Source organism: Diabrotica undecimpunctata, chromosome 9 (genome assembly GCF_040954645.1).
Source record: "Diabrotica undecimpunctata isolate CICGRU chromosome 9, icDiaUnde3, whole genome shotgun sequence".
NCBI lineage: Eukaryota > Metazoa > Arthropoda > Insecta > Coleoptera > Chrysomelidae > Diabrotica > Diabrotica undecimpunctata.
The window spans coordinates 31,530,310-31,545,848 of record NC_092811.1 but is presented as its reverse complement, the minus strand read 5'-3'; the positions used below and the strand labels follow the sequence as shown (position 1 = coordinate 31,545,848).

Sequence of the window (15,539 nt, the reverse complement as noted above, 5' to 3'; positions counted from 1 at the left end):
CCATGAGGATACAACGGCAGAGCTTTTTGAGCAATGGTTTAAGAATTGTCTTATACCTAACCTTCCTCAAAATAGTGTGATAGTAATGGATAATGCAATTTACCACAGTCGTCAATTACATAAGTCTCCAAGTGCAAATAACACGAAAATTGAAATTCAAAACTACCTGTTAGAAAACGATATATATTTTGAAGAAAGATATTTAAAATATGCACTGTTCGAAGTGTTAAAATCATTTTCTATTAAAAAAGTATATGTTTATGACGCATTGGCCGAGGACATGGGACATACAGTGTTACGGCTTCCGCCCTACTATTGTTTATTTAATCCCATAGAGCATATGTGGCACCAACTAAAGCCAAATATTAGGTCACAAAATGTTTCTCCGACTTTAAGTGGTAGTGTAGTTGAATTAATAAGGAAATGTGTTGATGATATCTCACCAGAAAGTTGGAAAAATTCAGTACGCCATGTAATGAACGTAGAAAATTCATATGTTACTTTGAATCACATAATTAAACCAATTGTTATTAATCTTGAAGAGGATAGCGACAGCGAAACAGAATTAGGTATTTAGGAATTCATAAATATATTTTGGTTATTTTGGGTATTTTTTTTGTAAATATTAACTTGTATATATTTTTCTATATTTTTTTTTCAATTCATCTATTTTTTTGTACAATATATATTCGTTTGTATGTATATACTGTAAATAGAACTATTATTACTGTACATTTTTAACGATATCCGATTAGGAAGAGCAAAATCTTTAAATACACCAGTTTTTTGCTGACAGTCCTAAGCCTGTAAAAAGTGTGAAGGAAAGTACCTTTCTGAATTTAGATCCATATACTACAATTATTCACGTAGAACAAAAAACTACTTTCTTCATGTTAAAAATTGTTCAATTATCAAGTATATTCACTTGAACAACCTGAAAATACCATATGAAATAATTTAATAAATTTTTATAATCCTGTATTACACAGCTACCAATGAAATATATTAAATAACAAACTTTCTGAAGTGCGACCCTGTGTACTTCGGTAGTTTATTGAGAGACTCTTGTATACACAATAGGATCAACTCAGGTAACCATTAAGCACTCAACCATATTTCGTGAAACAAACTATACCTCAAACTGGCAATGTAACTTTTTAGCTACAAATTCAAAAGTCACTTTTTTTATATTGTTCTGAAGCTATTTTCTTGTGGCATTTTAAATTAATTACTATTTAAATGGGAATAAGCCACAATTAAAGGTTAAAATACGTTTATTGATGTTTCAATTTCCACTTCGGAAATTTTGAGAACGATTTCCGAAGTGGAAATTGAAACGTCAATAAACGTATTTTAACCTTTAATTGTGGCTTATTCCCATTTAAATAGTAATTCACTTTCTTTTAGTTTTATGAGTTCTATTTTTATTGCTTATCGTTTGTGGTACCAAACTGACATCATAAATCAAATTTCATATTTTTTATACATACTTCGAAACATTGAAAATTGTACAGCGTTTAAAAAAATCTGTGCAAACTGTAACTAAGGTTTTTATCAAACCTTTATAAACAATAATTATGAATTTTGAGGAGCGGCAAAACTAATTGTACACGCTGACACTTTTTAGTATAGTTAAGTTTTGTTTAAAATTAGTTCTCACCGCTGAATATTCTGTTTGAAGTTCTCCGTTCAATTTTGTTTGTACAATGCTTCAGTTAACATTGGATATTGTTGAGGAAATTTGCCTTTTTAAGATCCTCTCTAATGAATGTTTTTAAAGGATACTTCGGCAAACACTCAATTACGTCAAGAGCTAACAAAAAACGCCGAGAAACTTTTAATTGGAGAGTTCATCGATGATTGTTAAAATTTGTAAATTTTTGTTTAATTTCTTCTCAATTTATTTTTTAAAATGTTTCGCAAAGACGAGAAATGAAGGTAAAGTAAACATAAGTTTTGGAATTGTGGAAAATGTTTAACTTTCCACGATTTTCACGTTAATATATTCTGAGCAGTTCTTCATCTTGTCGATGAATTTGCTAGATTCAATCTACATCTGATCTCATAATTAAATAATCTAACTAAGAAATAAGCTTTTTTTCCTAGTATAAATGGTATTTACAGAATTTGTTTATAGTGACAATAAATATTACTTAAGAGGGTAAAAATAAAAGTGGCATAAGTCAATTTAAGGCACGTCTGAGATATACAGGGGTTTATTAAAATCGTTTGAAAAAAATTAAAGAAAACGATGTTTCAATACAATACAATAAACATATCTACGTCTTAAGCCTTAATCCTTAAGGCCCTTCCTCGAAAATCCTAACGGCGAATTTCAGTGGGCTATCTCTATCTCAAACATTGCTGTCTTTACGAAAACAAACTTTTTTCATGAAGTAATATTCTAAGCGTCGTGTTTGGGGCTACACAATAAAACCATAAAGTTAAAGTGGGCAATCTTCTCTTTACTGGTGTTATGGGTGATTAGAATAACAGACCAGAGTAATATTAACTATTAATCAATTTACAAGGTATCAAAGGTAAAGTCGGTTCGCTATATTTATGCGGGTTTCGGATTAACAAAATTATGCTAATGACTCATTGATAACCAGTTGCAGTAAACGACTTTCCAGAAAATTAGGTAAAAATTGCATTAATGGTCATATTTTAAAATACATTAAAATAACATTAGGGTAGGTATAAATTTGTTTTGCAGTTGAATTGATTCTTTGCCAGTGTTGACATTGTATGTTTGGTGGAAATATTTAAAAATGCCTAGACGTGTGTTAGATGAAGATAGTCTAATTTGTAGTGTACATAAGTATTTTACGGATGAAAAAGAAAATGTCGGTCCTTTAAAATCGGTAATGTCTGTTCAACAACGCGTATGTGATGCTCTAGGAATTAGTGAAACCAAACTAATAGGAGTATTACAAAATCGCAATAATGAACGGCCGAAAGAAGATCACCGAAAAACTCGCCTATCATTGAAAACGAAAGATATTCCAGATGGAAAAAAATTTGAAATTCGTGATACCATTTATCGAATGCGAGCCAACAAGGAACATGTGACCTTAAATACAATTCTCTCGGAATTAAAAGATAGAAAATTTGACGAAATTAGCAGAACAAGTCTATGGCAAGTGATACATAATTTGGGTTTCAAATTTCAAAAGGAGGATAACAGAAAAGCCCTTTGTGAAAAAAGTTCTGTTGTGCATAAAAGAATTAACTTTCTAAGAAAATATTCTAAATTAAAAGAAGAAAGGGCAAATTTTATATATTTAGACGAAACATGGATATTTTCTAGGGGTGCAACCAAGAGAATATGGCAAGATGATAACGTAAAGTCTATCAAACATACTGATGGAGAAGGGAAGCGACACATAATTTTACATGCAGGAGGGAAATCGGGTTTTATAGAAGGTGCTGATTTAATATTTTCATCTAAATCAAAATCAAGTGACTATCACGATAATATGAACACAGAAATATTTGTAAAATGGTTACATGAAAAACTTCTCCCAGGTTTAAGTGAGCCCAGCGTAATTATTTTAGACAATGCACCTTACCATTCTGAAGTATTAAACAAAAGTCCAACGAATTCTTGGACTGTTAATAAACTTAAAGAATGGTTGACAAAGGAACATATACCATTTACACGACATAATTTAAAATCAGAATTATTACGCTTGGCAAATATCCACGCAAAACCAAAAACCTTTTTGTGGATCAGATTATTGAAAGTTACGGTCATCAAGTTTTACGTCTGCCACCATATCATTGCCAGTTTAATCCCATCGAATATATATGGGGAATAGCAAAACAATATTATGACAACCATATTGGGCCTAACGGTTATAGCGACGACGCAGTTCGGGAAACTTGGCGAAAGGCACTTTCAATTGTAACTCCAGAAGTGTGGTGCAACTGTATATTCAAGTGCGAGAAACTAATAGAAGATTGGTGGACTCGTGAAAATAAAATAAACGAAATAAGTCCAATCATAATAACAATTATTAATGATGATGACAGTGATGATGATGACGATTATGATATTTTTGATGATAATGACTGATTTTCATTTTTGTTAGCAAGTTAAATTTTTTTATTTTTCATTAGAAATTCTCTCCATGGAACAAATATACATAGACCATATTTTCTGTGTGAAGTGTAATATAAAATTATTATTAGGTTTATATTAGCCACATTAGACTCCATTAATGAAGTAATTCTCCTTATTATACTGTCAATTATATAAAAAATTTTCCATTATTATTTAATTAAAAAAAGTTATGGATTATTTTTCATTTCATTTGACCAGTTGATATTTCCCCAAAAAGCCAGTAATTAAAACTGGGTACTTACAATAAAATTTTTAATCCGAAACCCACGTAAATATAGCGAACCGACTATACATACAAAATTTATTTGGCACTGTTTTTACGAAAAAACTGGCTGTCTGAATTTTTACGTAGATTAAGGTTTACCGAAAATGAAAAATTATAAAAAAATATTATAATTATATATTATATGAATTTGGTTAGTATCGCGATCATTAAAATCGATAAAATGAAACTATATAAATATAGAATTATGTGTAATGTTTCTTTAGAAGGTGTTTCTAATAAAAATTTTAATTAAAATCTTGAAATTTTGGTAGCATATTTTCCCACAGTTCTATATCTTTATCAATATTTTCGAATAAAATACCTTTTGGGGTCCATACCGCAAACTAACACCATTCTCTATTCGATATAAATAACTATCCTTGCACTTGATAGTAATAGGAATAAGTTCTTTTTAAATGCAATTGACCGTCCATTAGGTGACAAAATTTAATTTTTTTTGTTCAATGGCTTCTTCTTTAGTCGTAAGTTCTATTGCTTTATGTGGACATTTAATTTTTTTTTTCCTTATATGACGCATCAACCACGCAGGGTTATTAGCGTGTATGGATTGTGATACAGAGTTAGAACTTAACAATAGAATATTAACTATAGCAATACATAAATAGAAATAAACCTAGATCTATACACAGTAAAATATTAGATTTTTGATATCAGCTTGCAGTCTTTGAGAAAGGCGAAAATATTTTTAGTATTACTGTCTTTTCCAAGAGCACTGTTTAAGGTTGATGGTATGTTATACATTTTGCGTTGCACATCGTACTTGGGGCACTGCAATAAACAATGTTTTACCGTTAAGACACTTTTACACATATCACACACAGGTTTATCAGTACGTTTTAGTAGGTAGTCGTGTGTTAACCGAGTATGGCCAATCTAGAGGCGAGTGAAGGTTACTTGTTGTCTTCTATTGTTAAATTTTGGGAATTTTTTATGATTCTTATCAACTTCGTAGAGCTTGGTTGGGGAGTTCTTCCATGTATCCTGCCATATTGAATTAATCCTTTCTTTAAAGAATGCTTTCAGATCGGCGTGAAAAACTTTCGTATTCTCTTCTGCGTTTGGGTTAGTAGGTGCATTTTTTGCTATTTTATCTACAACCTCGTTTCCTTCGATTCCAGTATGTGACGGTACCCATATAAAATTAACTTTAATGTTTATATTTTCTGCATGTTTTAGTTCCTTTTTAATGAGAAGGAGTAGTGGATGATTACAGTAGAGTTGGTTTAATGCCATTATTGAGCTGAGAGAATCTGTAATAATGATATTTCTCTTTTTATTTTTGTTAACTATCAGAACTAGTGCTTTTAGTATCGCATACAGTTCAGCTGAGAACGTTGTTGTATATGAAGGTAATTTGTAAGCTTCTGTATAATCTGATGAGTAGATTGCTGCCCCAGTTTCGTCTTCGTTTTTGGAGGCATCGGTGTAAACTTTGAAATTGCTACCATATTTGCTTAATATTTTTAGAAATTCTTAATTAATTTGACTTGCTGGCGTTTCTGATTTGTTTAGGCGCAATAAGCTGGTGTCAGTAGAGGGAAGTCGAAATGTCCAAGGAGGAGGGGTTTGAATTGAGGAGATATCGTAGGTGTCTGGAAAATGGATACCCATTGTTAACAAGTAGGTATGTAGGCGGTAATAGAAAGGGTGATCAGTTCGATTTGAAGTTTGGAAACAACTTTTGAAGCGGTCAGCGAATACGTTGTGTATAACAGGATTATCTTGATTAGACGATACTGCTGCGGCATAAGAAAGACTTAGATATTGTCTTCTAAATGCGAGTGGAATCTCTCCAGTTTCCCAGTATAGAGTTTGTATTGGACTTGTGTAGTGTGCTCCTAAGGAAATTCGTAGGCCTGTATTTTGAATAATATCTATTGTTTTTAAGTACGATTTTTTGGAAGAGTTGTAAACAATTGAGCCGTAGTCCAGTTTGGAGCGTACTAAAGCCTTGTAGATATGTAGTAATGTAGAAGAGTCGGCGCCCCATTTTTTGTTTGCGGGTGATCGTAACAAATTTATTCCAGGCTGACATGTCTTTTTTAAATATTCTAAATGTGCCTTCCAAGTTAGTTTTTGGTCAAAGATCATACCGAGAAATCTAACTTCGTCTACATATTTAAGCTGTTCTCCATTTAAATATAAGTGCTTAGGTTGTATTTGGTGACTTTTCGGTCAACATACTGCTTTGGTTTTGAGGGTATTGAACTGAAGACCACTTGTGAATGACCATTCTTCAATTTGATTTATGGCTTTTTGGACATGGTTATGGATGGTTGTTAGGTTCTTTCCTCTACAAAGTATAACTAAATCATCTGGATATAGCCTAGCTTTTACAAGATGTTTAATTTTTGCGGTAATAGAATTCATAGCTACAAGAAACAGAGTAGTGCTAAGGTTCGAGCCCTGTGGTATACCATTTTCTTGACTTTTTGTTGAGGAATATACGCCGTCTACTCTGACCTGAAATTGTCTATTTTTTAAAAGTTTGATATGTATTTGAGTATGTTGCCTCTTATTTTCCATTCGCTGACCGTTTTCAAAATTAAATATTTCCATACTGAATCGTAGGCTTTACTAATGTCGAAAAATATTCCAATACAGTGTTTTTTGATTGCGAAAGCCTCATGTATTTCCGATTCTACATCAATAAGGTTGTCTACAGTAGAACGACGCTTTCGGAAGCCGCTTTGTTCTGGTATAATTAGTTTCTTTGATTCCAGATACCATAATGAGTCTGTTATTTATTATTTTCTCTAGCATTTTGCACATACTACAAGTAAGAGATATTGGCCTATATGTTTCTGGATCTGATCTTGATTTACTTTGTTTAGGAATAGGAATTATTATTGAATTTCTCCAGGATTTTGGAAATACATTTTTCGAAAAAATTAAGTTGAACATGCTGAGTAAGTATTCTTTAGATGGGTAGGTGAGGTTTTTTAGAAAAATAGTGGGTATATTATCTGGCCCAGGGCACGAGTTCTTACAATTTTTCATTACCGTTTCTAATTCATCCATCGATATTGGAAAGTTTATTTCGCTGTTATTTTGGTCTTCATAGTCTATGGTAGATTTTTCTTCATTTATTTTGTTCTTTAAGAAATTTGGTGAATAGTATGCATCGCTTGAGTTTTTTTCATAACACCTAATGCCAGTATATTTGATATTTCCTTTTGAGATTTATATATTACATTATTTTGCTCTAACAGATTTATCGACTTGTGTGATTTTGTACCAGATATTCTTTTTACTTTTTTCCATGCAGTTGTCATTGGAGTAGAACTGTCAATTGTTGAAACGTATGTTATCCAAGATTCGCGCCTTGCTTTTTTGATAGTATATCTGGCTATAGCTCGTAGTCGTTTGAATTCTAAAGAGTTTTGTTCATTTTTCTGTCGTTTGAATTTATAAAACGCTTTTTTGGATTGTTGAATTGCTTGTTTGCATTCTTGGTTCCACCAAGGAACTGGATAGAATTTACTGGCGAAGTTAATTTTTCCAATATTTTTATCTGCTGAATCTATTATCAGTTTTGTAATAAAATCTACTTCTTCATTCACATTACTGTTTTGGTTTATGACATGCAAGTTGTGTTGGATGTGGTTTTGAAATTTCTTCCAGTCAGCATTTTTCAAGTTCCATTTTACTTCAGGTATAGCTGTAGATCATTCTTCGTTATGGATTATAATAGGGTAGTGATCACTATCGTATGGCTCCAGTAATACATCCCATGAAAGCATATGAGTTATTGATGGTTTGCATATGGACAAGTCAATAGCAGAACCTTCACCCGATCTAAAGACATTTAATTTCGACTATGCCTGAGTCGCCTATTAAACCATCAGGACTAGCTGAAAGAAAGGGATATTCATCATTTATAAAAAGTCCTGATAATTTAATATTAATATTTAAAATTGTTTCTAGCATTTTTTTTTGGTTTGGGTTCGTTCACAATTCCATATTCTATTAATCTATTTCAACAAAACGTTGGATTGAATATTGCTTCCACGGCTTTGCTTTGCTTTTCTCGTAATTTAGATATTTTTCCGAAATTACTGGACGTTAAAAATTGCTAAAGTTCTACATACCAAGCAGCACTGTTATTTTGTGCAATTGGAGATTGTTAATTTTGATATGACATGCCTCATATTACAAGAATGTCTCTGTGGTGATGGCTTTTCCTTCTACATTATCTTTTAGGAGAGTATTTTTAACCCTCCTCTCTATATTTCTTAATACGTGTCCCAACCACCGAATTAAATGGTATTTTATATAACTCCTTAAATTCGGTGGTCGTTCTTTTTTTCTTTGTTTTCTCCTACTTTAATTTCTTTAAATATTTTTCTTAGTACATATTACATAAACAGTTAAAAATAGTTTAAGATTATCTCATCACTCATCAAACAATTTAAGTTTGAGGTTTGATCTATTTATAATTACAACTTACCCGCAATTGCCAATTGTTTAATGAAGAAATTCATTCTAGACTTTCGACCTTTGCTAACAAGGAGTGCTATAAGGACTGCGGAATTGCCTAGTACGATCATCGTAAAAAGAACCCATAGCACTGTGAACTGTTCAGCCTGTAACAAAAAGTACGTTGAGATAGCAATCATTATTTTATACTGTTTTTAAATCTAACATTTTATTTAATGTAATGTATAATATTGTTTACGAGGAACGGCTTAAATCGATATTTTTACCTCTACCAAAAAACAACAATCCCAAATCATGTAACGACTATAGATTGATAAGCCTAATGTGCCACCCTTTAAAGATTCTCTTGAAAATTGTTCAAAACTGAATTTATAAGAAATGTGAGGAGCAGATAGATCAAACGCAGTTTGGCTTCAGAGGAGGCATGGGTACAAGGGAGGCATTATTTGCGTTGACGGTACTCTTGCAGAAATGTCGGGAATATAACAAGAGTGCATATGTATGCTTCATAGACTTTAGGAAGGTCTTTGACCGAGTGCAGCATATGAAGTTAACAGATGAATTAAAAAACATCAATTTAGACAAAAAAGACATTGAGTTTATTAAGGCTATATACTGGAACCAGAAAGCAGTAGTAAAGGTGAACGATATAGAAACAAATAATATATCGATTGCGAGAGGGGTCAGGCAAGGATGCGTCTTGTCTCCGACGCTTTTCAACGCGTACTCACAGGTCATATTCAGAAAAGCCTTATGGGAAAGAAAAGAGGGAATAAGGATTGGTGGAGAAATCGTAAACACCATGAGATTTGCAGATGACACGGTAACTATGGCTGAGAGTATAGAAGAACTACAAACTTTACTAGATGCAATAAATAATGAATGCATTCAAATGGGACTTGACATCAACACAGATAAGACCAAATTTATGATAGTATCAAGGAGTCCAATAAATAATGAACAACTAACTCTTGGTAGACAGCAAATAGAGTGACAAAATATAAATATCTAGGAGCTTACATCAACACAGAATTATATCCAGATCAAGAGATCAGGGTACGAATAGAAATGGCAAGGGCAGCGTTCTTAAAATTCAAGCAATTGTTCTGTGACAAAAATCTGAATACTGCATTGAGACTGAGGTTTGTTGAATGTTATGTCTGGTCCCAACTATTGTACGGGGTAGAAACATGGACGTTAAAAGCGCAAATAGTTAAGAAGTTTAAAGCCTTTGAACTTTGGATATAACGGAGAATGTTGAAAATTCCATGCACTGCCAGGGTCACCAATGAGGAAGCGCTGAGAAGGATGGGTCGAGACAAAAAATTGTTGAGAACAATAAAAGTACGCAAGACTGCATACCTTGGACACATACTGGGGAATGATAAATATAGTCTTCTGCAGGTCATCATGCAGGATAGAGTCGATGGCAAAAAGGGAATAGGTAGAAAGAGGAAGTCATGGCTGCGAAATATTCGAGACTGGACAAACATGACTGTAGACGAATTATTCCACGTTGCAAAAGACAGAGAAACTTTTAGAATGTGGTCGCCAACCTCCGTTAATGGGGACGGCATAGAAAGAAGAAGATAATATTGTTAATCTCAATTGGAAGTGGCTGAGAATTTTGGTTTTATTTTTCAGCTACAAGAAACTCAAATATTGACAGTTATAACAGGAAATATCTCACCTAATTATACCTAGATCGTTAGTAAAGTTAAACAATTAAGATAGTATAATTGGTGGTAAAATTCGTCATAAAAACAGTGCAAAAACTTTGTTAACCCAATGTATAGTTTATTTCACGAATTTGCGATTGTTTTGGTTTCTCGCTAGACACTCGACTCGACAGCCAGTGGTTCACTTTACTCTATAGCATAAAAAGTACGACAGTAAATAGCCCTAGTAATGAAAATATGAAACAAGTAATTTCTAAATTGATTTAAAAACATCATTTTACAATCTTTTTTTACAATATTAACAGGAGGTATTTACATTAAATTATTTTGATATAATTCAGTGCACTGCACATTTTACGCGGAAATGTTTGTTTGAATAGCAGTTTACTTTTTTACTCAACGTTAAAATACAGTTCTATGTTAACCAGACTATGAAAAGATTTAGATTTTTGAAATTGAATTTACCTGCCAAATGTTTGTTACAACCAGATTAGCGCCCGAGATTTTTTGTCTCATTTTCAAGGAAAAACAGTACAATTTTTAATTAAAGGAACATATTGTATTAATTATAAATATTGTACATAATAAATAGTATTACTTTTGCACATTCGACATTCTTGCACTAGTATCGTCTCTTTTTGTAATGTCGCCAATATTGTCGAATCTGGTTTGATCTGGTAAAGCACATTTAGATTGACGTCTATGTACTAAGTTTAACACTGATGTAGCGGTTGCTTCACTATTCTCTTCTCTTTATATTTGATTAAACGAAATCTATGTCTGCTCATACTTTCTCTTATAATGTGCACTTCTTTATCCTCATCCTTCGACCAATACATATCAATAGACTTCGGCAAATATGCATATTGCATATTTTGCATATTGTGCATATTTTATGCAAATATTTCATATTTTAGCATATTTCTATAAAATTTTGCATAAAGTGCATAAAAGTTCAGATTTTTATACTGTATTTGAAAATTTTTAAACATACCAATTTATTTCAATTCTTGTATAAAATTTTGTAGTCATTTTAATCAAGAAATGATCTAAGTACGTAATCTCTACAGGTACAAAACATTTACAATTTCAAAGAAGATCAATTTAAGTAGCCCTCAACATTCTTAGAAAGTCTCGGTCACTGAGGCATTCAGTTATTGGATAATCGCTAAGGGTTCGCTCATTTGCATTTTATGATCTAATCCCCAAATCTATCTACAATTTATTGTATCTTAACAGCAGGTAAACGGCTAATAGTTTTGTTCCTAATTTAGGGATTTTCCAAAATCTCCCAGTTTATTGAATTAGGTACCTAAACATTTCTAATTTGATGCTCAGATTTGTAAATCATTTTTGTTTTGATATTCAAAGCGTAAACACTCGTTGTGCGTAACAAAAAGGAAGATTGTGATTTTATAATGCCTAAAACAACCAGTGCTTCAACTTGGATTAAACCTTATAAAGAGCTGTCTATGGATATGGGAAAAATCTACTGTTCAGTCTGTGGCAAAATTGTAAGTATCTAATATTTTCTATTAAATATCTAATATTTCATACATACAGGGTGTTTCCAAATGACACTTACAACGTTTGACTGTAGATACTTCTCGAAAAATTGAACAAAACGATATAGTTAATGAGGGGTCAAACTTATTTACTTTTCGAGATACAGGGTGTTAAAATTAAAAAAAATTAAATTCTTTTAGTTAATAACAACAATAACTTTAAAACCAATAAACGTATTTACTTGAAATTTAGTACTCGTAGGTTGTTTTTAAATGAAAAATAGCTTCCTTTAGTGAGAAAAAATTGTCCATGGTACAATACAATGGTGTGTATTTAGAAAAAATTTTCACCTTTACTTTTTTTTATGAAGTCAGCTATTCTAAAACACAATTATTTTTATTGTAATTGAATTAACAAAAAAAAACTTTTGTTGAATTTTAAAATAAGTTATATGATGTACTAATGGTTAGTAACAAAAACTAATTTGTGGATTAATACTGCATTTAAAACACTTAGCGAGTGTTTTTTTTCCAAACCAGTTATTTGATTAACCAAAAACACCTTGTATATTTTTATATTTTAAAGGTTGGGTTAAAATAAAGGTTTTTATTTTTATTTATAGATAGCATGTGAGAAGAAATTTCAGATAGACCAACATGTGAGAACTGCTTCACACATTGCAAAAAAAGGAAAAATAGGAGGAAAACATCAAACTTCAATGGCTAAATGTTTCCAATCTACTTCAAAAAAATTAGATGAGCAAGAAACTTTTAATGAAGACTTGTGTCGCGCATTAGTGTCTGCAAACATACCGCTTTCAAAATTAGCAAATGTAAATTTTAGTTCGTTTCTAAAAAAATATTGCAAACTTAATGTTCCAAGTGATCGGTCTCTAAGAAGAAATAATGTGAACGGGCTATACTCGTCAGTGTTAATTAATATTAAGGAAGAAATTGCAGATAATTATTTTTACATATCTGTAGACGAAACCACTGATTCCTCAGGAAAGTATATTGCTCATTTATTGATTGGTGTTCTTAAAGAAGATACCTTACCAAAATCTCATCTTATTTCATGCCAGCAACTTGAGAAAACAAATGCTTTAACAATTTCGCGTTTTATACAAGAAACATTAGCAACTTTTTTTCTTCCGACAACTATTCCTTCTAATAAATTACTGCTTATTTTATCGGATGCTGCTCCTTATATGGTGAAAGCAGGACAAAATTTAAAAATATTTTTCCCAGATTTAATACATGTTACTTGTGTAGCGCATGGATTAAACAGAGTTGCAGAGGAAATACGAAAAAAGTTTCCTCTTGTAAATACCATGATATCCAGTGTCAAAAAAGTATTTCTTAAATCTCCTATAAGAATTCAACTTTATAAAGAAATGCTACCTAACATTCCTCTTCCACCACAACCTATTTTAACGCGATGGGGAACATGGTTAGAAGCAGCTAATTTTTATGCAGATCATTTTGTTAAAATAAAGAACATAATTGATACGTTAACAGATGAAAGTTCCCAATCTCTTTTGGATTCTAAACAAACTTTTCAGAGTAACTTGCTTCAACAAGAACTTTCATTTATAAAATCAAATTTTAGTTTTGTTCAAAAAACAATTACTCAGTTAGAATCACCAAAACTGTCATTGTTCGAAAGTACAGCATTAATAAAAGAATATTCTTTCTGAAGTAGTCAGTGTTCTAGCTGGAAATATTTCGGAAACAATTAATTTAGAACCAAATGTTTTGGTTAGTTTGAAAAATGCTCCCGTTACATCAGTTGATGTTGAACGAAGTTTTTCCATATATAAATATATGTACTCAGACAGAAGCCACAAGTTTTTGTTAGAAAATTTTGAACACCACTTGGTCATTTATTGTTACCATAATTCTAAATAAGTTTATTCATACTTAAAAATAATGTAGTTACTTAAAATAAATGTAAATCTTAATGAATAGTAGGAAATATTTAGTTATGTACACTTTTTTTTTTAAATAAAATTGTTACTATTTTACGATTTTTTTATTTATTTGTATGCATATTTTGTAAAATATTTGCATATTTTCGGGTAAACACGTGCATATTTATGCGCATATTTTCTACATTTTTATTTGCATATTTGCCGAAGTCTACATATCAACTTGAAGCAGAGTGTAAACCAGATAACATACATAGGCCAATAAGTTTTTTTTAATCTATGTCAATCATTTCAAAATTGTGACGGTTATTCTGCGATGCATAAATATTTGTGAAATATAGAATGCTCCCAATTACTTGTTTATCAAAAAAGGGTGAAAAAACTTCAATATTTGACTTGCCTGCATGGTTGGCTTTTATATTATCTAAATATCAATCAGACTGATATTGAATTACTACTGAGTACGAATGAGTACTCAGTAGTGATTCAACATACAATACAACACGAATTCACAGCTAATAATGAACCCTTGAAAATAATCGAGAAAATTACATACCTTGAATGCAGCCTAAATAAGGAATGGGACCACTCACAGGAAATAAGATGTAGAGAAAAAGCGAGAGCTGTCTTCAATCGCCTCAGGAAGATTTTATGTAATATGCACCTGAACATTGATATAAGAACACAAGTCTTGAGATGCTATGTATTTTCTACCCTATTATATGGAGTCGAAGCCTGGACCTTGACGAAGGCAACATCCAAACGATTAGAAGCCTTCGAAATGTGGTGCTATCGCCGTATGCTCAGAATTTCCTATATCCATCATGTTACAAACAACACCGTGATTCAACGTATGAGTAAAGATCTGGAAATTATGCGTATCGTGAAAATCAGAAAGATGGCATACTTAGGGCATGTGATGCGCAATGAGAAGTATAAACTAAGTGAACTAATTTTACAAGGTAAGATAGAAGGCAAAATATCTCAAGGGCGCAGAAAGACATCGTGGTTGAAGAACATCAGACAGTGAGCAGGAATGACTACCATACATCTATTTAGAGCAGCTGTCAACAAAGTTGTATGGACCAACATGATTGCCAACATCCACAGAGGATAGTCACCAGAAAAAGAAGAAGACGAAGGAGTATCTGGTTTTACCCAACTTGGGACAAATTTGGGTTTACTATTTTTGCCTAGATTTTTCTTTGGACTTTTTGCTCTGTGGTTCAGAGGAATATCCGAATATCATAATCAGAATCGTCAGAATTCCCATTCACTTGTATATCATTTGTACCTGCATTATTCGATTTTATACCTTCTGCACAAATAATGTTATCAATGTCTTCTACATAGGAAACTTCATCTGATTCCGGCGGCATATAGACCACATCAAGTGAGTCAGCATTTTCAAAATCTGAGTCTTTTTCTAACAAAGCCATTAACTCTTTAGTAGTTAGTACCCTCTTCATTTCATATTTCGAGAATTTACTAAAATAAACAAAAAAAATACACTACTATATACAATAATATAAAACAATATAAAACAAATAAATACAAGGAAACTTTTAAATCAAG

General features: G+C 31.9%; 1 protein-coding gene across 4 annotated transcripts in view; it reads right to left on the bottom strand.

Moving 5' to 3' along the window:
- LOC140449771 (cardioacceleratory peptide receptor-like) overlaps positions 1-15,539 on the bottom strand; it is a 544,190-nt gene that overhangs the window by 123,167 nt on the left and 405,484 nt on the right. For all 4 annotated transcript variants that reach the window (XM_072543107.1, XM_072543104.1, XM_072543106.1 and 1 more), the window contains exon 3: positions 8,863-8,998. In XM_072543107.1, coding sequence (XP_072399208.1) covers positions 8,863-8,998 — 136 coding nt within the window. The remainder of the gene's footprint in view (positions 1-8,862; positions 8,999-15,539) is intronic.